We start from the raw sequence: 26,101 nt of genomic DNA, 5'->3' as shown, positions 1-26,101 counted from the left end.
AAAGAAACTAAAACTCAGGAGTTAGAACACTCATCACAGATGCAAGCTTATCTTCAGTCAGTGCACACAGAGTCTGCTTGCTCCAGATGAAGATTCAGAATCTGACAGTGAGTCCTGAAAGTTTGAATTAAGTAAAATGTGAGAAAATATAACTTTGCTTTGAGAGCATTGACAATTCAGTTTTGCAGATTTTCACAGGACCAAATTAGAAGAGTCTTGATCAAATTCAACCCATATCCACATGATCCTTCACAGAGACCGACTGGAGGAAACACCTGCTGTTTAATTAGGATTTTATGTTGTACACCAGCATCCTGCTGTGGGGAAAATTGTCATAGTTAATGTGGAAATCCAATCCTCAAATCTTTTGAGAATTGGAATGTAAAATTACTAAATATTCTTTATGAAACCCACAGTTTTAACTCTAAATGTATTCTAAGAATTAATGAGAAATGAAGCTTCAGACCAAACGTGGTGGTGATGACAACAGCAGACTATAAAAGTATAAATTCAGCATTTATTTATTTATTTATTCATTTTATTCGAGAGAAATCAATCACTTTCCTTTCTACTTGTCAGGATTTGTTTTCACTCAACATAAGATGAGGTTGACAGTCCCTCTGCGTGCGTTTGTGTGCGCGCGCGCAGAGTGCGTCAGGCGAGCTGACGGTCAGTTCGGCGCAGACCCTCGGTCTGAGCGGACCGATCCGGTGAGGAACGCTCTCCTCCGTTTGGTCCCCGGCGCTTCAACAGGTTCGTCCTCCGCGCGCGGCTCTCGAGTTGCTGAACTCCGCGCGTGTGTCTCGCGCGGATCTGTCGGGACACTCCCGGAGTGACACATCTGTTGAACGGAGCGCGCGTGAAGCTGGAGTGTCGGACCCCCCCAGCGCGCGCGCCTCTCATCAATCAGCCCCGATGAGGATCGATGAGACGCGGGGCGTCGGTTTGAGCGGCTCCTCCTGATCGGAGCGGAACATCTGCAGCAGATCCAGATGTTCCAGCTGTTTGGACCGGAGAGCTCCATGAAGCGCTGCTGAAGATCCGGGTCCAGGAGCCTCCACCTGCTTCACAACACCTGGTGAGACCTCATTTATTTCCCTCTGCAGTGGAGATCCACCCACAGGCGCATCGGGGTGGTGGGGGGCATGACGGGAGGGGGTGTTTGCCCACTGAGCCGCGGAGTCTCTCTCTCACACACACACACACACACACACAGACACACACATGCCCGGGCTGCTGGGATACAGGGACAGCTTCACTCCTTCAGTCCTCCAGTCCTGAGGGGACCGGATCTGCTGATGTCCCTGGAGAGACTGAGAGGACTGGATCCTGGAGCCTCACTGGGACCAGTGTGAGTCTGTTGGGACTGAAGAACATAAAAATGTAGTTTCATAGTTGGGTGCAACACTTGTCATAACATGATCGATTATGATCTGATTCTTTCAGATGGCATGCTGGGAGGAACTGTGTAGTATTTTTTATTTTTATTTTTTATTATTATTTATATCTCATTGTTTCCCTTGTATTGTCTGAATTACATAATCAAACCAAACTGTCAAACAAAGGTCTGGAGTGAAGGATTGATCCTCAAGTTAACGTACAGATTCTGTTTACTCTTCTGAAATGAATTCAGCATATAGAGCTGACAACATTACAGTTACATTAAATTCAAATGTTCAACAATAACCTGAAATAACCAGTGGAATGTAAAGAATTCCGTGTTATGTGATGTAGTTCTATTTTAGGATTTTCACAGTAAGCTTTTACCAGTTAGTACCAGCAGGTGGTCAGAGCATTTTATTATTATTTTTACCAGCTAATAAAATGTTTTATGTGCTGCTGCAAATAAAACTGTCAATGAGTACAACGTGCATATGCTGTAGATTTTTTTTATTTATTTTTCAGAGAAAGAGAGAGAGAGAGAGAGAGAGAGGGAGGGAGAGAAAGAGAGAACTTCCCATTAAGAACAATGTTGCACTATTGTTCCATTTTATATATCCCGAAACACTTAAAATGTGGACATTATTGTGTGTATTGTTGGATTTTCTTTCTTTTTAAACACTGAATAAGTTCCAAAGATCTTTGGGAATGAATGAATGAATGGATGGATGAATTGAATTATGCCTTTATTAGTCCCACAAGAGGAATAAGAGCTGTATTACATTCTTTTCTCAAAAAACAAGAGATATGAACCAGGTGACTGACAGCAGAGCAGATACATGACAATAAGACAATTTAAACTGCTGATTTCTAAAAACACAATAATCACAATCATCCAGCAATTACTGATGTTTCATTCAACAACAGCTTAATCAAAATAATCCATCTTTGTTTTCGGGGGACAATATTTTGTGACGGTCTTTGGTTCCGTTAGATAATATTGTACCCCGGAAACAAAGCCTGCTTTCCAACTGCTATGTGTTTCCATTTTGGCCTTTTGTTCTTTCGTTGTGACTTGCTGCTGTTGTGTTGTGGCATTTGCTGCTGCCGTTGGCCCTTCTAGGCTACCATAAGTAGCTGTTGGGAGTGGTGCTTAAATTTCATATAGTCTGTTATTGAAAACCAATCAAATGAATGTCAATCAATTCTTGAGCATCCCACACACACACACTTTCCCCTAGAGATCACAGAGATCCAATATCAAAGTGTTTGCTGCAATTTGTCTTTCATTTCTGAAACATAGACACATGATATATGAATATTTCATACGTTAAAACACATTAAATATTCATATTTCCTGCTCGTTGGGCTCAGTTTTTGAGCTCCAGAATGGATCGTTTCTGTATATAATGGACTTCACTCATATTCACGTCACACAGCGCTGACGATGGCTGTAAAATGTTTGAGAAGACAATAGTTCAGCGCCTTTACTGCCCAAGGAAATTCAAAATAGGGACGTCGGATTGAGCCGCCCACCTCGGGGTGCTGTTGTCCATCTCGTTGAACTTCACCTTGAAATCTGGCTGATGTGACATTTTCACGGTTCAATTCAACTTGAAGGAAGCCACAGCCTGTCTTTATCTCTGAATGTAGCGCAAATCTGAAACAAAGAAACAAAAAATATGGGGGGAAAAGATTCATTTATGACATTTTTTGACAATTTCTTTTTTTTTTTGGCTCAAAACTAAAGATGAAAATACCCCACTAAATACCAATTGGCAACACAATTGTGGTTTCTTTGAATTACCTCTATAGTTTCAATAAATTTGGAAATCTCTCTCAAAGGGAGCCATAAAGAAACACAGATTAGCACGTTGTAACTCCAACAGGCTGTTACTCTTTTCACTTTATTGATCCCACTTGTAGGGTTGAAGGCGGTGTTGGGCAGCTGTTGTAAAATACGGCGCAGGCGATGAAGAATAACCACTGCCAAAGTCTCCATTACAGTTACTCATGTCATTTTTATTTGTAGTCAAGTCAAAGTTTATTCCAAAAACATTTTTAAAAACAACTCTGACTGGCCAAAGTGCTGGGGTGTGACAGTAAATAAAGTTTTTAGTTTTTTTTTTTTTAATGAAAAGCTCAAAGAAAATGAAAAATTTTGAGGATTAAGATATTTCTAAAACGGCCAATTTATATTTATGCTGTTTTCAACCCAATGCTTTTTGTTATCCGGAGTAGTTGAAATGTTGTTGCCTCCCTGAAGTTGACCTTCTCGTTAACTGTAATTTATTTTATTGTATCTGAATTTAACCAAACTGGCTGTAGTTTAACGTTGTGCGTGTTTTGAAGAACCAGCTTGTCTTTCACTTTCGACCCCAAACATTGCTATAAAATGTATATTTTGGTCAGATTATTTCAATCAGCGAATGTTCTATGCTGCAGTAATAAAGTTAATGCAGTTCATCTACTCATGTCTGCAAAGAAAATGTGAAAAAAACATAACTCTTTTGTTACATTTCTGTTTCTCAGCTGGGATCGTCCCTTTAATGTCCTCTCAGTCGTGGTATTGTTGTCTCTTTAACATTAACTGAGGCGTCAGCTCAGGATGTTCCATTGATTCACTCATTATGTTTGCCTGGAGTTAGTTACTGAGCGGACGATACAGCATCTTGAATCTGTCAGAGCACGCACATTTTCTTCGTCTGATACTATTTTATACAGTTCATTCAGCTTCTTGAATGCAGTGGTGAAGAAAGCAGCTTGATATACAATTGCATGCAAACTGGAAAATAAGTATTTGGTCAATAACAAAAGTTCATCTCAATACTTTGTTATATACCCTTTGTTGGCAATGACAGAGGTCAAACGTTTTCTGTAAGTCTTCACAAGGTTTTCACACTGTTCCTGGTATTTTGGCTCATTCCTCCAGATCTCCTCTACAGCAGTCATGTTTTGGGGCTGTCGTTGGGCAACACGGACTTCCAACTCCCTGCAAAGATTTTCTATGGGGTTCAGATCTGGAGACTGGCTAGGCCACTCCAGGACCTTGAAATGCTTCTTACGAAGCCGCTCCTTTGTTGACCCGACGGTGTGTTTGGGATCACTGTCACGCTGAAAGACCCAGCCACGTTTCATCTTCAATGCCCTCGCTGACGGAAGGAGGTTTTTATTCAAAATCTCACGATACATGGCCCCATTCAGTCTTTCTTTTACACGGATCAGTCGTCCCGATCAACAGCCCCAAAGCATGATGCTTCCACCTCCATGCTTCACAGTAGGTATGGTGTTCTTTGGATGCAACTCAGCATTCTTTCTCCTCCAAACACGAGAATTTGCGTTTCTACCAAAAAATTCTATCATCTGACCATATGACATTCTCCCAGTCCTCTTCTGGATCAGACGGGCCTGGACATGCACTGGCTTAGCAGGGGGACACGTGTGGCACTGCAGGATGCGAGTCCCTGGCGGCGTAGTGTGTTACTGATAGTAGCCTTTGTTACTTTGGCCCCAGCTCTCTGCAGGTCATTCACTAGGTCCCCCTGTGTGGTTCTGGGATTTTTGCTCATCGTTCTTGTGATCATTTTGACCTCACGGGGGGAGATCTTGCTCGGATCCTCAGACCCAGGTTATCAGTGGTCTTGCATGTTTTCCATTTTCTAATAATTGCTCTCACAGTTGATTTCTTCGCACCAAGCTGCTTACCTACTGCAGATTCAGTCTCCCCAGCCTGGTGCAGGTCTATGTTTCTGGTGTCCTTTGACAGTGCTTTGGTCTTGGCCATAGTGGAGTTTGGAGCGTGACTGTTTGAGGTTGTGGACAGTCAGTGTCAACTTTATTTCTATAGCACATTTACTACTTAAAAGCCCAAAGTGCGTCACAATAATAATAAAAAATAGAACAATATAAATACAACAATAAAATGCTACGAATAACATTAAAAGGAAGAAAAACATCCATTAAAAATTAAAAAAACAGTGACTGACTACAGTGAATGCTCAGCTCAACCCGTTGAACGCCAAAGAGAAAAGATAAGTCTTTAATAAAGTTTTAAAGTGCTGAAGTGTCTATGCAGCTCTGACATGCAGAGGGAGACTGTTCCAGAGCCGAGGGGCAGCCACAGAGAAGGCTCGGTCCCCTCTGCTCTTCAGTTTGGACCTGGGAACATCCAACAAAAGCTGGGAGGATCACCTCAAGGTTCTGGCTGGAGTGTGAGCAGACAGCAGCTCACACAAATAATCAGGAGCCAGGCCATTGAGACATTTAAACACAGTGAGCAGAACTTTAAACTGGACCCTGTGAGAAACTGGGAGCCAGTGTAATGAGGCCAGGACTGGAGTGATATGCTGCTGACGCTTGGTTCCAGTCAGCAGACAAGCTGAAGCATTTTGGACCAACTGCAGCCTTCCCGTAGACGCCTGGTCTAGACCAAAATACAGAGAGGTGTGGCTCAGGTGTCTTTTATACTGATAATGAATTCAAACAGGTGGCATTAATACAGGTAACGAGTGGAGCAGAGGAGCCTCTTAAAGAAGAAGTTACAGCTCTGTGAGAGCCAGAAATCTTGCTTGTTTTTTAGGTGACTAATACTTATTTTCCACCATAATTTGCAAATAAATTCTTTAAAAATCAGACAATGTGATTTTCTGGATTTTTTTTTCTCTTTCTGTCTCTCATAGTTGAGGTATAACTATGATGACAATTACAGGCATCTCTCATCTTTTCAAGTGGGGGAACTTGCACAGTTGGTGGCTGACTAAATACCTTTTTGCCCCACTGTATAAAGTTCACTGTCAGTTGCGTCACAGAGTTCACTCAGATGTTAATGAGAACCACAAGAGTGCAACAACATGACATTTTCCCAAAATTTAGTCTCACTTGTTTTTTTCAATATTCCAAAAACTCTCTAATCTAGCAAAAATAAATGATCGAATGAATGTTTGTTGTTGAAGGCATGGATTTAAAGGGTAACAGCCTGGTTTGTTTTTTACCGTGTCCTACCAAAACTGGAGAATGATGCAACACTGTAATATTGGCATACTGTCAGTATAGACCTCGTACTTCCTGAACAATCAGGGAGTCATTTTAATTTTCCCATAAATAAACTTTGACTCCCAGCCCATGTAAACAGAGGATCCATCCAGCATCTCTTTGGGTTTTTCTTCTGTCCTGTAAAGGCTAATACACTCGGACAGACTCACTTTGAGTACAACACAACGATAAAAAGACCATGAGATTTAGAATCAAACTGCTGCCATACAATAAATAAGAGGTCAGTGGAAGCAGTGGGATGTGGTGTGATGTCCAGACCACAGGCTGCAGTGTACACTCCTGACCGCTCTCATATCTGTCACTTGCTTGGTAATTACTTTTGACTGGTGTTCTTCCCAAATAACTCGGGCACCCTTTTATAATCACCTTCCAGCCTGGCTTTGGGTCCAGGCCCAGACACTGGGTACCAGTTGGGCAGAAAGCTGCGGCTCTTTGTGTGCACGAACCTCATTCATCTGTGAAAGGGCCAGCTCAGCTCTACCGCGGCAGAAAAAAGCCCGCTCCTATTTGTAATGCCAGTGGCTTTACGTCCGGGTGTCAGCTGAGGAGCTGGTGGTAAATGTGGAGACCCAGTGCCGCCGGGGGCACTTGAGGTAGACTTGCGGTCCCGGTGGAAGTGTCTCAGACTTATTCAAGTGAATAGCAGGATATTTCCAGGGAGCTGCAAGCCCCATCGCTAAGTCCACCCTCAGAGCCAAGGTGGCCTTCCACCAAACCCACGAGGAGGTCCGAGCAGGAGGCCTACCGAGGCTCATTGAGTTTCCAAACAGACGAGACTGTTTCACTGGGCGTGCTTTGCCATCCTGAAAAATGTGTTTATGACCCTTGAACCTAGGGTCACTTACCTTAATGACAATCCTAAGAGTTTATGAAAGATAGAGGACTTTGGAAAGACTATATTTGATTGAACCGATCGGACATTTTGCTCTAAAACTGGTCTGTTGGGTTTCAATGTTTCCTAAATACACACTCAGTTTGTGTGTGATTTGCAGATCATCCACTCAGGATCACACCGCGAGTGTCTTCCCATGCACACAGCAGTTTTCAAATGAGGGTTTGATGTGAACTATTTATACAACAACAATCTGCTGGAAACACGGTCGTCTCTTTATTCCTTTGTTGTGCTGAACCCACACGAGCACAAAATAAAATTCTAACAAATTCGAGGATTTTATGGAAAGTAAATGAAAACACCAGCGAATGATCTGCCACAAAGTGAAAGAGAAACAGGAGCAACTGAATACATTCAGCTTTCATGTGGAACATGAGTTGATTTTGACTTATTTTTCTTCCTTCTGTTCTGTGAGCGCGTTTCTCTCCTTTAACAGTCGATATTGTCCTGATTGGAGTTTCAGGTTGAGAGGCAGCGTGTGATTATGTTTCGGGCTGAGAACCACACTTAGCATTCTGTGTGAGTGTTTGGTTGCTGTGAGTGTGTGTGCTCCGGCAGGAACCGGGGCTGTTTATCAAGTTGGATGTGTGTGTCACTTTGGATACCGAAGTATGATAAAAGGCTTTTGGCTTCATCCTCATAGCTCATCTACAATAATCTTTCTTCCCCGTTCCAAATAAAAAGTCAGTGAAGACGTTGTGGAAGAGGAAGCTACACAGGCATGTGTGTTACATTTATTATTACTGTTCTTATAGTTATATCCAGAGAAGTATGTTTGTTTTCCTCATAAAGTAGAGGAGAGGCTGTATGAATAATATATTGGGTTTTTTTTTTACGCTCTGACTGACACACATGAAAATCCATATTGACATATTGCACTGCTGCTCCTTGTTGTGTGGTTTGGCCGCAGTTTTTCACTTTAAGCAATATATAGTCTTCTCAAGAGGTTTCAGAGCCTCAGAGACCCTGAAAGCCTCCAGTTTAATCTCTGCAGTTATGAAAAGCTATATTTTTTCATCAATTCACATTTAAAGGTGCAATATCGCGAAGCGGCTTCAGTATTGTCATTACTTAACCTTATGGTTCATTGTGTGGTGTTCTTCTTCATAAAGTGTGAGACACAGAGATTCTCATCTCTGTAAGCTTTAATGCACATAAATTGTAAAAACTCGTTAACTATGAAGTATTCTACTGGACTGAAAATTCAAATAGTTTTTGTTGTCAGATGTGATATTTACAGTTGTAATGCAGCACTGCCGGGTCCTTGGTACTGAAGCCTTTTCTGGAAGTCCTCTGCTTTAGTTTTGAGATCTGGCAGCTTGCAGAGTAATCATCAGCATTACTGTGGTTTCCCAGTTGGATTTTTCAATTCCAGTGTTTGGGGTTTGCGTCACTTGGGAAAAGACGCAGAGCCGCAAGATGATATCACAATTAAACGTTTATTTATTTATTTACTTACTTAATACCGTCCACCGCTGAAAGGTTCAGACTTCAACAGTTGCATAGTAAGAACTTTACTACTTATAGTGGATAAAACACTTGTGGAAATGTTCTGCCGGACAGAGATGCACTTTATTAAAGCTGCTCATCACCACCAATTCATTTCAATCTTTTTTTAAGATCCACCTCCCACGTGTTAAATACAGACCTGATTTCTTTTAACACATTAACGGAAAAACTTTGAGACGAAGTTATTGAACATACACTAGTCATTTTCAGGTTTATTTCACATTCTTGTATCTCAGCGAGTCTCCACATTGTGCAGCCGTCACCTCTGATGCTGTTGATATTTACTGTCCTACCAGTGCAACACGCTTACCGGGAATTGGATTACCAACCTTGATTACCAAGATCTTTGGCCCGAACGTCACCTGCTGCTGGAATCAGAAACAACATCGTCCTCAAGCTCAGAAAAGGGCGCGTATCCAATTTCAGTTTATTCAGAATAAACTGTGGACGCCTGCTCTGAGCTGGAGGGGTGGTTCGTAGTTTGGTTGCTTCAGACGAAAACAAAGCCCGAAAATATGTGGCAGTGCTGTTTTGTGGGCAGGTGTCGTCTGGAAACTGCAGCGCGCGGCGACCACATCAGTCAGTGTCTCTGAAGCCGGAGACTTCTTCTCTTTTCACAAAACACCACCTTCCAAACGCTGGAAAGGAAATCTCATATTGCTGACTGCACTCTTCAGATGGGACTGTCATGTTTGTGACCCAGTTTTATCTTCAACATTTCACTCCTCGAGTTTAGGCGTAGCTTCGTCCGTCTGCCTCGGATGGAGTCGCTTCGGTGGACGTCTTCTGTAAAGACTTCGACGGACGGGTGATCTGTACAAGCTGATGTTCTCTCGTGCAAGGACAGGATCCGCCCCCCCAACTAGGTAAAGCCGGTGAGGAAGGAGGAAGATGATGAATGATGGAGGAGGTTTCTCGGTAAAGATCGATGAAAGTTTTCTCGTGTGAAGAGACGCGTGGCCCCTCTGGGAAGGTGCTATCGACAGCGCCGTGCATCCGTCACGTTGCCTCCGGACTTCTAATTGCTGCTAATTGCGACGGGCTCCTCCTCGTCCTGCGAATCTGTGGCTCCGCTGTGGTTTTGCTCAATGGAACGCCGCAAACAAACAGAACGACTTTGCGTGCCCTTGTCTGCGTGTCAGCGAACCCAACTGAGTCATTTGTTGACGTTATTCAAAGCGATGGTCTCACCAGCCTCGAAGGCAGTCGTCTGGCTGAGCACATTCATCAAACAGCGGAATGACTGGTGTGTGTGTGTGTGTGTGTGCATGTGTGTGCGTGTTTGTGTTTGATACTAGCATGCATCAAATCATATTTCCATCCAAGACCTTGGATCTCGGGGAGCTATTTGTAGAAAAAGCATAATTTCTCTTGATTTACCTTTGGAGAAAGTCATAAACAGGATGGATTCCTGATTACTTTATTGATCAGAGAATAAATTAAAGCGATGCTGGAGTCAGATGGGACATCCTGTCTGTAGTAAACTCATTTCTAAGGTGACATGAGTGGCTGATGTGGATGGATGAGATTGGTGGTGCGGTCAATGATGGCGAAGTGGAATGGTTTATTTTCAGAGAAGTTATAGAAAAATGTAGTTCAGATTTTTTTTTTTTCTGAGATTGATACAGGAAGTAAGAAAGTTTTCATTTGAAGTTATAAGAAGGGAAAGTTATGATCACCGTCGTCTGCCATTTCGTGACTATAGTTGAGGATGAAGAATCTTAAAAAAACAAAACAAGCTAAAGATATTAATAAGGAATTTGGCATTTGGTACGAGTGTCACTCAATGAACTGACTATAAAATCAGTAACTCAGTCACAATTACTGCAGTTTCAAAGAGTTTAAACTTTGAATTAAACAGAAATGTAATTTTCTATTTTTTATAAGAACTGCGTACGCGTTGGTACTTTGTCTCAGCCACTTTTTCTGCCTCCCATCGGGTAGCTGTAGAATTTATTTTCTAACATTTAACCTCATGTAACCTCAACTAAATTGTTAAATCAGTCGTCTGTAATAGTGATTCTCAGCTGGTCTGACTTTGAGACCCACCTTATTGACAAACCGTGACCCAAATCTATGAACATTTTTCACTTTTCAAATTTACTGAATTTACAGCGCAGTCTGAAACTACGGTAGCAGAATAGAAAATCACATCGAGCTAACAAAAAAAAAAAAAAAAAAAAAAAAAAAAAAACTCTTTCCATGATCAACGAAGACACTGAGAAAGAGACACTAGAGAGGGAAATATTCCCTTTAATGCACAATTAGCTGCACTTTAATTTAAGCTTCTGCCTTTTTTTTTTAACAGACTCAACATGCACACACAACAAACACAACATACCTTAGAAGTGATTTCAAAAGGGTCAAACAGGAAACTCCTGTTAAATCCGTAAATCTATTACATGCACAATAAAGAACTCGCCATAAGCTTACAACTACACCAAATAAACAAAGAGAAAAGGTAACACAAACACACTCCCCAAGAAGCCCAATTGGGCGGAAACCCACCCGATCTGGCGACGCGTGGAGGAGGCGTGCACAGACACAGCTCGCTGTACGGACACACAAACAACCAGTTCTCATTAAGAGCTCATGGGAAGGACTTTTAGACGGGCTGAAAACTCAGGACCGGGGCTGGATTTGGGGAATATGATGTTGGTGGCGGCGGCCTCTGTGAAACTGTTGAAATACTGCATAATATGGCACCTTTAAGTGACAGGCACAGTATCTAAACTACAACTAAATGAATAAGAAGAAATAGTCATTTTTCAGAATAGTCAGCTGAGATGGCCTCCAGTGGTTTAGACGATGGATAAAAGATTTAGAGGTCCAACAGATCAAGGATAAATTGGAGTGTTCTCCTTTTTGAAAGACACACTGCACACTCTGGCCATTCAAATTGCAGAGTTATAGAATCTGTGTTTGACGGTGAAATGAGGACAACTCTCATGCCGAGCCTGCCGGACTGAAACTGCAGAAGATCAAAGCTCAAAAACGCTTCACATCCGCTTGTGCTGTTGCAAAACTTAATGATGGAATTTGGGTGGGATGGGTGATATGTGGCGAACGAGAGAAAACAAACACAAGTAAACATCCTGTGGTTTGGAGGGAACGTGTTTATAGCACACCGTTCGCTCACTGTCCGAGCCGATGGTGTTGTGTTTGTTGAATTACATCCATGTTTTTACTGCTTGTCGTTGTTACGGACGGCGTCTCACCCTGTCACATGTTGACGGTTGTCGTGAGGAAGCGCAGGCCGGTTATGTAATGCTGGTGAAGCGCAATGCTGCTGGAGATGTGGCCGGCGATGGGAGGGGGTCGTAAAGTAAACAAGTGATTGAAATCCCACCGGTAGATGATTTACAACTTGCTGTTGTTGCCATGGTTATGTCTCAAGGAGCTGCATTGGCATCAGACACGCTGAAGGGAAATAAGTGAGGGAATCGATGTTTGGTGGTCTCTACTTTTAATCATTAAAGTACCTGTGCTCATTAGTGAGCAGGACAGTGAAACATCCTCCCCTTCATTATTTCACCAAACAGCTTCACTCTGGGGAAGATTCCTGATCTGACATGATGTAACAAAACTCTGCTGTCAGAAGGATGAACAGCTTTGTTTACAGCGTGAAACGTGACATTCAGTTTGGCTTCGCAGTGACTGAACCCACCACTTCTGCTCCAGCTGGCTTCTCGTTACAGTGACTCATAAGAAGGATATTAATACGTATCAGGGGCTACAGTTACTTTACAGCTATCGATTACTTTTACATATGCTGTGTGTTCAGGTACATTGACAGTAAATTATTATCTTCAGGCACCAAAGAGTGCTGCTGATCAATTAAAAAAATGAGGTCTCTTGTAAAATTAGGGCTGGAGAATGATATGCACTGAATTCATCCAAAGCATCATCAGGATTTGAATTTGAGTTTCTGATGTTGTGATGTGTATTAAGCACACCGGTCAACCACTTTGAACCATGCACTGGACTTTTGGCACACATCATTTGCTCTTAAATCAGTGAAAGTGGACTTGGAAACACCCAAATGTACCTTCGGACTCCAAAAGTTCGATATTATTCTTGGGAGAGACTAAAATAGAGTGAAATGAGGAGTTAAAATTGCACAAGTTCGGCATTAACACTAAGCCAAACCTGCTGAATGTCCTTAAAAGAACACAGGCTTGCTCATTCATTCAGCATATCAGTTTATAAAAATAAACTCATATCAATTAGTGTGTTGGGTGACTTTGAGATCTTTCCTATTTCTTTGTGGTGACAAGGTTATAACAAGGGTGAGCGAGCTTTTTCCACGGAGGACCAGGAAAAACATACATTCGAGGGGAATTTTCTTCACTCATTTTTTATCTTGTGTTGCTTTGGCTGAAGCATTTTTTTGGGGGGGTCTACTACGGCAGCTTCATTTGTCTTTCCTCTGTGTTTACAAAGAAACATCTGAAGCAAGGCATTTGCATTAGTTTAAATGACACTCTACATTTTTACAAGACATTGAGTCATGTGTTCTGTTTTTGCACAGTGGATGAAATGTGCCAAGCTGCTGGTGGACTGAACGGTTCCCCGGGCCCGGAGCCACAGAAAAACACACACTGGACACTGCAGCGGTCCATCACTGTCCTCGGAGAGACCATTAAGTCTCATATCACAATATAGACCAATTATTTTCACCAGAGTAAACAGAACTAACCTGACCTCTACTGTCCACATTCAGAGTTTAATCTCTCCATGATTATCTCAAACAAGCACTAGGAATTAATTGGATTACCTCAGTGCGTCCAGGGCTTTCAGCCATACAGTAGAGCAGATGCTGTGTGGATGAAGGCGGGTCAGAACAAAAGGCCAGGAGCTCTCCAACGAGTTGCTGCTATCCTGGCGGAGATGAAATACAGAGCTACTTTAGCTGCCAAGCGAGCGCCACCAGCCATACGTTTATTAGGACCAAAGGCTCAGAGCGTCGGTGATATTTCTCCACTGTCAGTGATGCTGTGATGGATGTGAAGTCTTCTCTTTTGCTGGCTGTGATTCCCTGGAGCTGATTAAAAATTCCAAAACATGCAAACTTGGGTGTTTAAAAGCCCACGCGAGCTATTTTAAAAATGTTTATCATGGGATAGAATATTAGTATTTCTCATGTTTTGTTTTGATAAAGTTTCTCAGTGTAGAGAGAGGCGTCATGACAAACGCCTGAATTAAAAAGGGTGAAAAAATGTGTAGCCCGTATAGAAATCTAAATTACTGAAATATTTTTAATTGTATGTATTTTGGGTCACTTCAGGAAAAGTCATCAAGTTTCGGGATAGAAACGGGAGGTCAAATTTGACTTCGGTACAAGAGAATGGTGTTCACTAGGTACAGAGAAGATGAAAGGTGGAATAGATATGAGGCTTTATTTATTTATTTTTTAATTACAGTTAATTTACTTGCTGGTTGCTTTCTTTGCATTATTTTGTAGTTATTCTAGTTATTGAAAGTTTTTGAGAATGTGATTGGTTAAAACACACACACACTGGAGAGGAAAAGATCAGAAAAGATCACAACAACAAAGAAGGGATACAACACAGAAAGTTAATGAATGAAAGCTGTGGTGAGCCAGTTGAGGAAATGATGTCAGCACCAGGAGCAGCGAGAGCAATGAAAATATTTTCAGACTTTGTAGATAAAACTTCACGGCTAAAATAAATGATAAAATTCTGTACTTATTGCCGAACTGCCAGACGTGATCCCCCGCGGTTCCTTGAGTAAATTAATACTTGTGCTGTTTGTGTGTTTGCTTAAAGGTGCTGTAGGCAGGATTTTGCTAGTCAATGCTAATTTTTCTGTGTTTTCTTTGGATTAAATGTTAGAATATCCATTGATAATCCTTTAGGAGTGTAGCGTAATTGCACTACCGCGAGGGCGCAGCGTTTCCGTCTGTGTCTGTTCTGAGCTGAAAAGGAATCTCGACAGCTCCAGGTATCTTTGACCAATCAGAAGAGCCCCTGAGGCTCTATTTGTGATTGGTCGAGGGGCATTTGTCGCACGTTCTTGTGGGAGGGGCTTAACTTGCGCAAGGGCGTGATGTCAGAGAAAACAGGACAGGATTGGCTGTGCTGGGTTTCAAATCGCCATCTTAGATGGGTCAAATCGCCATCTTGCTTAGGTAACCCTAAGCAAGATGGCGGAGATGCGGAATCCTGCCTACAGCACCTTTAACTGGAATTTTAAAAAAACGTACGAGGCGTACAGATTTTGTTTTTGAAAGATGAACAGTTTGATGTGTTCTGGAGGATAAAATTGAGCTCAATAACTTGTTGTGGGTGTGTGACGTACCTCAGCATGCACAGCATTTAATAGCATGACATTAGCTTCACCTGATGGACTCGCACTCCGATGCTCGGACACTCCAGGATTGTTTTGTGACCCGGCCGACACACGTGTCCTCTGGCCAGATCCAGACGTCATTAACAGGTGGAGTTGGCAGAAATATGTGGGTCCTTAATCAGATTAAAAGGCCATTATCATATCTCTGCTGGTGTCACAGTCCGTGTTGCAGATGATCAATTTTCACTCTGAGCTTTATTGCCCTCGTTATTCCTCCGCCAGTGTTCGTTTCGTCAGACAGAAGCAAAGAAAACCACTTTAAGAACTGGCTGAACATCTGTGGCCCTGTTGAACATCTCAGCCCTCAACCAGCATTTTTTATATTAAATTTACTTCAGTCCTAGCCTTTTAGATCAGAAGAGCTACTTTTGTATATTTGCTTATCTAATCATATATTTAAATTTTGCTGTGTGGTTAATAAAAATAAATCTCTAAACACAGATATATTACTGCTTTACAATTTTTGAGAGACCTTGTATCACTTTCTTTGGGGTGACATAAATGTTCTCCAGACGCGACAGCAGGTGACAAGACGATGATCCTGGTGTCAAATTACAGGCACTCAACGTTGCATGTCAGCAGGCATGTCTGTTGAATTAGAGTCTTCGACAAAGTTTGGATGCGAGCCAATCAGAATGAAACAGGCTGGACGGATAACCTGATAGGCCACCGACCACCCCGCATTCATTTTTCATGTGCAGAAATCCAATCCGCACCATCTTCCACATTCAGGGACCGTTTATGCAAAGATATGCCGCCGTTAAATTTTTTAAACGTAACTCTGTGAAGAGGTGAACTCGACCACGACCTCTCAATGCCTCACACCGACTGAAACGTTTACAGGTCCCATCGATTCACTCTCTGCCGACTCAGCAAGAACCGAACCCGCCGAGCTTCAGTCGGCACATTATTTATTCATTCAGTGTTTGTTTCCTGCATTTTTCTGTTTCTCTTAGATTCTCTCATGCAGAGAAAGACAGACCAGTGGAGTCGAGGTTCAAATAAGTAGCTTTTGAAGCTGTGATGTTTTATACAGCTGCAGATCACAGACTGTACATCTGATGGATTCATGTGTTTTGTGTTGATATCTTAATTTAGACCGGATTATGCATGGATTAGTATTAATACATAACTAGTTATGGTAAATAGTTAAACTTGTGATATGTTCAGGATTGTTGAGTACTGTGATTGCAGCTATTAGACATTGATTCGTTGCTTCTTTTTCTCTTCTTGAATCCAACATGAAGCACAAGTAACTGCAAGCTGCTCGTTTTTCTTTCTTTTTTGAACACATACATGCCTGCAGTCGCCACCTGGACTATTTCACAAGCAGAGCAGTTGTTGACTCCATTGTTTTTAATAATTTTTTTCACAGATTTCTGTACTTTGTGTTTCTTACTTGTGGCCTGTTTTCACCAGATTTGGTGTAATGATGAAAAAATGAAGTGAAACGCTGTTTTCAACACAATCCATTGCAGCAGGCTCCATCTGATGATTCTCAACATTTTACCATACAGAGCATGAATGCGCAGTGCATGGAAACGTATCATTTGTCTCAGTCAGCCAGTCGTTGTCAATATTGCAAATGTTGAAATCAGCACAATAGTAAATTACACAAAATATTGCATCACTCTGCACAAAACTGCAGATGAAGGAATGGCTTCGTGTGTGTCTGCATGTGAGCAAGAATACACACATGCGACACATACTGTATGCAGACAAGTGTGCATATAAATATTCACTCCTTCTACAAACATGTGGTGTATACACACATTTCTGTGTTTGTTTAAATTACATCAACTTTCTTGAAACAGATTTATTATAGTTTTAGCTGAGTTACAGTTTGATTGATTGGTAAAATTACTCTCTGTGTAAAAGTGTATTAATCTCTATTTATTTCAGTCTCTTTGTTGAGTAACAGTTAAAAATCTGGAGGGGCTTGACCTTTGAGGAATGCTCAGTAAATTCAGCTGTGTCTTAATCTGACTGGTTCTTTTAGGAAACCCAGAGACAAGAAGTCTTACAAAAGGGCAGACGAGGAGAGAGAAACGGATGAGATGCTTGAGGTTTGAATGTGTGGTGTTATGGTGGCGCTAAACGGTTTGTGACATGTTATTATGGAGCCATTCTCAAGATGACGGGACGCCAAAGCAAAGAAATGTAGCTGGAGGCTTTACAGGGAGGCCAGCAGGTTCTCTATAACACTGGAGTTCACAGAAATGAAGCGATATTTAGACGCTCAGTTTCAAGTAAGTGGCGTCAGAGACAGTTCAGTGCAGTCATGTTATCAATGTCTAACAAAGGGCACGGAGAAAATGAGTCAGGCTTTTAAACTGCAAGCAAAATATATAAAAAAAAAAGTGAGGATAATATGGGTAAAAAAAATGAAAAAGCTTTGATTACAAAATAAGTAATGCTAAACTCTAATGTGATGACTTTTGACATAAATTTGCAATTAACTAGCAATTTTAATTATCACAAAGATTTTCGCTATCAATTACGTTTCCATAATGTTTTTTTCTTACTTTTGTTGAACATAAAACGACTGTAGAGCTGCTGTTTCTCTCTTTATTTCAAGATTTTTGACTGTATTGAACACAAACATTAGATTGTATTCACAGTATTTGTGATGAATTTTCAAGGCTTATTTACGTCCTGTTATAAGTTTATGAGTGTGTTTCTGTAATCGATCACTAAATTACAGATTATGCAACACCTCTCAGTGAATCGCTGAACATAATGGATGAATAAGGCATGAGATTTATCAACGCTACGACAGAGACATACGAGTTAAAATGAAGAACTTGTTTCATTTTTTTCTGGAAAGTATCTCCAGACTTCAGAGAACCTATTAACTCTAAACAAGTACTGATTTTCAGCTACTTCTTCTTCTCATTTCTTTTTGTGTTTATGTATTTTGAGTGTGGGAGGAGTCTTCAGATGAATCAGTGGGTCAGCTTCCTCTGTCTCTCTCTGATGTTGCAACGCTGCGCTTCATGTGAAAGTGGATTTAACACTGCAGAACTGAGAGGCACTCCTCATCCCTGTTACTGGTAAGGTGGAGGCATCATCATGAGGGAGGCTGCAGGAAGGATTACGTTTGTTACTTCGACAGATCATTCATGCTGTAGCAGGGTTACGGTACAATATGAGAAATTCTTAACTACATAAGTAACAGAATGAGGTCTTTCTTGGGAACTTTATTCAGGTAAAAAGGTATAAAACTCAATTTTGCTGATTGAAATATGGACAGAACTGGAGGATGTGTGGAAATGTTGCATGAGAACAGTTAAAGCTCCTCCCAGAGTTGATGTTGCATCATGTCCCTCATGCTCTCAGTCATCCAGATCATGGCAATGTTTTAAAAGACTGCTGGACTTGTTTTAGGTTTTGAAGGCATTTCATATCTGAGAGGCTTCATCGGCTCTGAAAGTTAAAGAAATCACAAATCTGGCACATTTTATTTCCATATTGACTAAAATGAATTTCCTTGTGTTCCACAGAGGCTGATGAGAAGCAGACCCCCCGATCTGAGAAGACCAGATGAGTGAAGTTTGATCCTCCCCTCCAACCAGCATGAGGACGGGACGTGTGTGCGCTGGACATCAGCTCTGACTCCTGTGGACATGTCCAGGGTGGAGTAGCGCTCGGGGGGGAGTGTGATGGTGTTCACCATGTCTGACGAGGACGTGATTAACTGCACCATCAGCCACGAGATCCACCAGTACCTCTTCTCCTGTGTGTATATCCTCGTCCTGCTGGTGAGTGTGAGGACAGTGTCAGTACCGCAACAGAACTGCTGAAGTGTTGAGACGCTACTTCTCAGTTGGTAGAAATTTTTTTTCTTTTTTTTCATATTGAGGTCAGTGTGGTGCAATGCAGGCTGGTTCCTCTTTAATTGCTGCAATGATGCTTAAAAAAAGATCTGTGTAAGCAGACTTGTAATGAAGTTGTGCTAAACACTTCTAGTTATCATTCCTTCATTGCACGGCGAAGGGAGAAGGCCGATTTTCTCGTTGTATATAGAGAGGAAAAACATTCTGCCATCATTTTACTTAATCTTTCTGTAAATATAAATGAAAAGTGTTCACAAGTCCAACACAGAAATCGCAACCTGGACTTGAAACCTGAGTGCAAACTCCTCCGATATATTGCAGTCAGCATAAAGTAAAAAGATGTACTAGTGATGCTTTGTCATAATAAAAGTAGTGTTGCTTCCCAAAATCCCAGTTTTACGAAGCTGAAGAATTCTGTCTGACAACAAAACTACTGATTTGCTTCATTTTGATTTGTGTATTGAAAAATCTTTTGAAAAATAAATAATTTCTCTCATTGCTTAAAATTTCATCACAATTTTTTCCCCAAGCATCCTGCTATTAGTTAAGTAAAGTCCCCATTTGGACTTTTGTGGTTTGACGTGGACACCCTTCTTTACATCAATAAAAGTCCTGATCTTCTCGATTGCAGGTGGGCATTCCCTCCAACCTGTACTCCCTGTATCACGCTGCGCTGCAGCTGAAGCAGAAGAACGAGCTGGGGGTTTATTTAATCAACCTGACCGTGTCCGACCTGTTGTACCTGGCGTCTTTACCTCTGTGGCTTCAGTACATCTTCCAGGTGACGCAGCGCCGTTCACACACAACCAACCTGTCGGCACTTCTCCATTCAGCCTCTGATATTTAAATAAAAAGCAAAACTGCTGAATAAAAGGATGAGGAAGAGTATTATAGATGTTTTTTGATCATGTTCAGTCATATTGTCTGAGGCTGTCGGTCTGTCTCCTCATGTTCTGCCTGCCTTGAGCTCTGCTCTCGTGTCATAAATGTGCTCGCTCCTCTCAGGATGATGATTGGCGTCACAGAGAGTGGTTGTGTCAGCTGTGCGGTTTCCTGCTCTACGAGAACATCTACATCAGCATCGGCTTCCTGTGCTGCATCAGCCTGGACCGTTACCTCGCCGTGGTTCATCCTTTGAGGTCGACTTCTGCCCAAACCTGAGAGCTTTTGCTAGCTTTTACAACAAAAAGATAAAGATGGGTTTTTGGGGGGAAAAAAGGTGATGAATTTATCATAAAGTGTACTTTTCGCGTCTTCGTCTTCAGGTTCACGTCTCTCCGCTCCATGAGTGCAGCGTGGCTCGTCAGTGCGATCATCTGGCTGAAGGAGATCGCGGTCGGCGTGGTTTTCTTCCGACACAAGGAGCTCAGCAGGGACCGCAAGAACCAGTCGGTGTGCTTCGAGCACTACCCCATGCAGCCGTGGGAATACCCCATCAACTACTACCGCTTCACCATCGGCTTCATGTTCCCTTTGGCCATTCTGATGGTACGACATCTGCTTCACAAGGCGTTCCATAACGTTTTATTGAGTCACAGTTGTTTGGCTTGGAACTAATTTCACCAGGTCTGAGTCACCTAGGAGAGGTTAAGTTCACTCGTCATGTAAAATTTAATGGTGTTGACATTGACATTCATCCTTCTGGTTTAGATCAGCTACCTGTGTGTCCTGCGCGCAGTGGGTCAAAGTGCAGGAACACAACCCGATCAGAAGATAAGGATCAGACAGCTGGTCAGCAGCACCATCCTCATCTTCCTCGTCTGCTTCTCGCCGTATCACATCTTCCTGTTAGTGCGCACCATGCTGGAGCGCGACTGCAACTTCATCGCAGGTACATTTGTACTGTTCTGCATTAAATCGTTATGCCTCCGTTTTTTTTTTCTTTTCTTGCTTGATCGGTATTGACTCAAAACACCATCCTGTGGCACAAGGTGGGATTTCAAGAGAGGTGCATAGCTTTGGTGGATTTGGTAGACACCTGATTTCTAAGATCAATGTGCTCATGCAAATCGTGTGCAAACAGAAGTATTTAAATGAGGGTTTTGTGTGAAATATTGCTTGCATTTACCAAGGAGTGATTGGATGGAAGGTGTCAAACACATCGGAGAGCTACAGCAAACAAATCCAAATATTGAACAAAAAAAAGGCAATGGTATGGTATGGTTTTATTTATACAGGGACAGTGTACAAAATAAAATTAACCACAAAGGAGAGATGCTTTGTACCAGGTTATAGCAAAAAATGCTAAATTCCACCCGTAGTCCCTGGGCAGGTTGATGTTACAGGCTTTAGAAACTGATTCTAAATGTAGATGGAACATGACGACCGTATCTTACAAAACTGGTATCCTAAAATAATTTCATAACATTTAATTTCAGAGACATTTACCTTAAAATCTCAATGGGGAGGATGATTGGTGAGAAAGTAAAAGCTGCAGGTACAACGAAGCCCAAGCAGAGAATCAGAAAATATTTACATAACGGTAGTAGGACACCGAAGATATGTTCTAATAAAGTCGACATATAAAAGTCATGAGGATCCAGTTTAATGAAAGCCTCTCTCTACAATATGAGCAGCATCTCTGCTAAATGCTGAGTACAAAAGTACATGATATTCAAAGAAAGGTAGATGCAACAATGAACAAACAGAAGGGATTTCGGATGTTGTAAAACAAAATGTACATTGCAGCAACTTGTCCAAGTATTGCAGGATCTTGTACACACACTTGACACACACTGGAAAACACACTTAATAGACTATACATGTTATTTTACAGTTGAGCCAGACACAATTGTCCTGTTAGTGGCTTCTTCATGTGTTGTCACAATATCAAGGGTCTGTTAGACACTTTTAGTTAATTACTCAGTTCCATAGACATGACTGGAGCAGCCTGATTAGAATTTTATGATTCATTCAATTTCTCCAAAACAGCAGAAGAGCTGGTTGCCACGTTTGTAAAATGCAATTCCAAAAAAAAAAGTTAATATTGGATCTTGACTTTTGCAGCCATTTTCAACTACTACCACCTGTCGCTGCTGCTGACCACCCTGAACTGCGTGGCCGACCCCGCCTTGTACTGCTTCGTGAGCGAAAGCGCGCGCCGCGGCCTCTACAAGGCCGTGTTCAGGCCCGTCGCCAGGGTACTCTGCTGCTGCTGTCGCCGCGGCAACGCCAGCCCCGGAAATCCAGGCAACGACTCCCACGAGGTGGCCACGGACGGCAACAACGGCCACCCGACGGTGACGCTGCTCACGCACACCAGCACGCTGAACAGCGTGAAGACGGACGCCGTGTGCAAGAACACGATCATAATCACACAAACCGACGAGAAAACTATCGTACCGCTCGTGGTGCCGAACAGCAGACAGTACGACCAGCAGCTGGGCGTCGACGCGACGTCCGACTGCGTGACGGCCGCAGGAGGAAAGAGGCAAATGAAGGGGAGGACTGAGGAGCCGGAGTACAACAGCCGCGGTTATCAGGCGGGATCCTCTCCGGCGGAGGCCGCAGGAGAGCAGGTCGAAAAACAAAGACTTTATTTTAAGACTGTGCTGAAGTAGCCCAGAGAGGCCGAGGCCCCGCCCGCCGTGTTTACATTATTGCTGTTTATTAGCAATTGATTGAAGAGTTAGGGTTTTTTTTTTTTTTTTTTCAGTTTTCACCATCTTTAAACTCCAGCCTGACATTACAAGTCAACAGAGTATTTTCTGTGAATGTGAACAACTTGGATAATTTTGGTCATTTAACCGGAAGTACTGAGTTTGAAGCGGTAAGAAAATTATGGAATTATCACCGGTTTAGAAAAGGGAAACAAACATTTGCCTGAGCGTGCTGAAAATCAAAAGAGACACATGCAACCTGTCTCTTATTTTGACCCCTATGAGTTAATATCCTGTTAAGCACTTGTAGGATAATGAGTTTAATTTAAAGCGACACTAAGGAACTTTTCAACCTTAATAAAACATTTTAATATCTTTTGTGATGATACATCGACTTACAACGGGTTGAATGACCCCTCTGTCACGGGCTGAGGGCGTCAGTATTGCTTTCACTTGGACTAAGAAACTGTGAGGAGGGTGGTAGGAACCCAGCACACGGCATGCGTCACATTATGATATAATATTGTTTAGCCACCATTAGATTCATTACCTCGTCGCTATCCGTCCTTCACACAGCCACTGGAAACAAATGTAGGCGAGTTCAGTCTGACAGCATACCCACCGGGAGCAGCATTTTACGACGTCACGCACTAGTCCTCATGGGAACTGTAGTATTCCTTTAGGCAAAACACTACCGCTTTTGTCCACTGGCGCCGCCAAAATCAACGGAAACTGAAAGTTCCTTAGTGTTACTTTAAGAAAAGTCGACCATAGGCCGAGTGGAAGTAACAACAAGGCTTGTAAGACGCAGTAGTTCACTTAAACGTTAAAATGGACGCAAACACCAGCAGAGACAAAGGAACAACAACAGATCCAGGCTGAAAAACACACTCCTGAGCCCAAACACACACAGATGGCAGCTTCAGAGTCACAGAAGAGTTCACTGATGGGAAACAGGATATGAATTTACCACAAGACAGGCCCACTTCAGGCATAGGCACACTCTGATCTTCAAAAAAGAGGTTTACAACCCAAACTCCATCAGTTTTAGGTGTTAAAATTGATCATAATAAAACCGTGACCCACTGTTAACTATAGTAGGTGCTTCTGGACTTTATACTAAATTAATGAAATTCCTCATTCACAATGTCAGAGCAGTTTGACCCAGTTCCTATTTTTTGCTCTCTTGTGGCTCGGATTGGATCTGCTTTTGGAAACTGTAACCGGGAAAAAAATCTGCATGTATTTCCATATTTTGACATCGGATTCGGGCCTCAATCAGATCTGTTTGGGATTTGTGGCAATGTTACCACCGAATTTCTCAACATCGCATGTCTGACGTCAACAAATCTGCGACCATCGGTGGCAAAGTGAACGCACGGAGATGAAACGACAAATGTTGAGGCGATCAGACAGGAGGGAGGCGTGGCACAGTGGTCAGCTGAGGACGTCCCATGTCTTCCCAAGGTTTGGTGAGTGGCGGAAATGATTGCAGCGCATTGAAGCTATATTTCCAGGGACTTTTTCTCTCAGGTTATTGTAATAATACCTGCAGGTTTGATGTTTCTGTTATTGTATGATCGTCATTGTTACCACCCTGTTCAGTGCAGGTTACTGTGAAACACCAAGAGAGAGAGAGAGAGAGAGAGAGAGAGAGAGAGAGAGAGGTCCATTCATCGCCCTGCTGGCATTATAATATGCACAACATACAATTATGACCCCGTTCCTCCTTCTTCTCCTAAAATTCCTGGCTTTGTTTGGTGAACTTCTCGGGCAAGTGGAACCAGGAGAATCAGATTTAGGCCACATGACAAAATGTGTCACTGCAGCTGCAAAAAAACTAGAAAAAAAACAAAAAACAAGAGAGATTTCGGCATCAAATCCGATCTGAGTATCAAGACTTGCAGTGTAAACGCAGCCTAAATGGCCTTTGATGCATTTTGTCAAGACACTACCTGACAGATAAGTGACTCGGTATCCAAACTGCTCTGTGGAGTAGATTTCACTTCTCTGTTCATGTCTCTGCTCCCTCCTGAAAGGATTTAATCCTTCATCATCAACCAAACCGACCCTTGTTCTCTGCTCATTTCATGACTTTAACTCAAACTAAAACCATTTAAAAAAACAAATGTTGTGTTTACAACGTGTTGCTATTTATCAATCAGTATTTTAAAAATGTATTATGTATTATGACGCAGTTTAAAGATCAGCCAGTTACTTGATATTTAATGTTGGTGTCAGTGAACGCAGGTTGATGTTTGCATTTTATTGTTTTGTTTTTGTTATTTTTGTGGGAGATGAAAGTAATAAATACTTTTATTGAGTATGACTAGCCAAACACCTTTAAAATAATCTGATTTAACTTTGTAGATTAAAAAAAAAAGAGTCTTCAAATCTGCGGTAAAGATGTCTGCGTTTGGATTAAAGGAAATCCAAAATGCTTTCCAGTGTTCAACCACGGCTTAAAATCTGTGGAAGAAAAAAATGTTGATCTGAGCATTAAAGGGTGAAGAAGGGACGGCTGTCGTTCCGTTCAGGTCTGCTTCTGTGGCAATAAAACTGTGGGAATGTCTAAATGTTACTACATGCATGGGAATGCCACTGAATTGTGTGTTCACTTATTATTGACTAGTGATGCTATACCTTATGGCATATTGTCATATCTATTGTAAAGGAGTGTTTTCAGGTCTCAATTGAAGTTGTACTGCTTAAATGTTTTGAAGATATAAATTTATTGTCAAAATCTTACAAGTGTAAGCAAGTTTCACATGGTACAAGTTTTAAAAACATGAATGCACACAGTAGGCATGACTCAGAATAGGTGTGGAGCTCTAAAAGTGGCGGTCTGACTCTTAATGCTCTATTCTCACAGTGATGAATGTGTTACAGAATATTTTTATAAAGCTCTCAAAACTGAATGTTCCAGTGGGAAGCCTCTTTCTTCAACGTGTGAATTTATTATGAAGTGTGTGTGTGTTTGTGTGTTTGTGTGTTTGTGTGTGTATGTGACCTCTTATTTTATTCTTTTTACTTAGAGTCTTGCCTGTGGGACACAACATGCTGTATACATATTTAAATTTAAAGATGTGGTTTAATTCAATATGTTCTTAATTCGCTCTTTGTTTGGCCCAAAAACTGTAAGATATCTGTCCTTGTTGGTGCCAATCTCAGCCGTGGGACTCTTAAAATGCACAAAGTCATCCTCATGTGTTATATTTAGGTCTCAAAATAAGATTTAAGTGAGGACAAAATAATTAATAGCATCAACGTGATTGTGATCATTCTAAGTCGTTAATTTGATCCAAGTGAATGGAGTAAAGCCAATATGTTTTCACTTTGTCCTTTATAGAAAATATAGATGCTGATAAAACATGATGCTGATATTTACAGTCAGCTGAGTTGCCCATTATTAGTTTGAAAGGTTTGCATCTGGGCTGATTGGCCTGCATGCAGACACTGCT

At 41.8% G+C, this 26,101-nt stretch overlaps 1 protein-coding gene across 2 annotated transcripts; it reads left to right on the top strand.

Annotated features, from left to right (window-relative positions):
• Window positions 1–688: 688 nt before the first annotated feature.
• On the top strand, window positions 689–23,059 carry gpr68 (G protein-coupled receptor 68). Of its 2 annotated transcripts, none has more exons than XM_030116418.1 (7): window positions 689–1,078; window positions 18,709–18,966; window positions 19,673–19,822; window positions 20,047–20,180; window positions 20,307–20,529; window positions 20,692–20,872; window positions 22,048–23,059. In XM_030116418.1, exons 2-7 carry the CDS (start codon window positions 18,868–18,870, stop codon window positions 22,599–22,601), a joined length of 1,341 nt encoding a protein of 446 aa, XP_029972278.1. In that variant the 5' UTR covers window positions 689–1,078; window positions 18,709–18,867; the 3' UTR covers window positions 22,602–23,059. The 2 variants fall into 2 exon arrangements, with proteins under 2 accessions (XP_029972278.1, XP_029972279.1); XM_030116419.1 differs by lacking the exon at window positions 689–1,078 and adding an exon at window positions 18,168–18,258.
• Window positions 23,060–26,101: the final 3,042 nt, after the last annotated feature.

This window comes from Salarias fasciatus, chromosome 19, assembly GCF_902148845.1.
Source record: "Salarias fasciatus chromosome 19, fSalaFa1.1, whole genome shotgun sequence".
Taxonomy (NCBI): domain Eukaryota; kingdom Metazoa; phylum Chordata; class Actinopteri; order Blenniiformes; family Blenniidae; genus Salarias; species Salarias fasciatus.
The sequence above is the reverse complement of the archived record's forward strand: the minus strand, read 5'-3'. Positions and strand labels throughout refer to the sequence as shown.

Coding starts and splice junctions, on each gene's coding strand:
- gpr68 (XM_030116418.1), top strand. CDS start 18,868: ATGGTGTTCACCATGTCTGACGAGGACGTGATTAACTGCACCATCAGC. Junction 20,181..20,306: donor GCCGTGGTTCATCCTTTGAG/GTCGACTTCTGC, acceptor CTTCGTCTTCAG/GTTCACGTCTCTCCGCTCCA. Junction 20,873..22,047: donor CGACTGCAACTTCATCGCAG/GTACATTTGTAC, acceptor TGACTTTTGCAG/CCATTTTCAACTACTACCAC.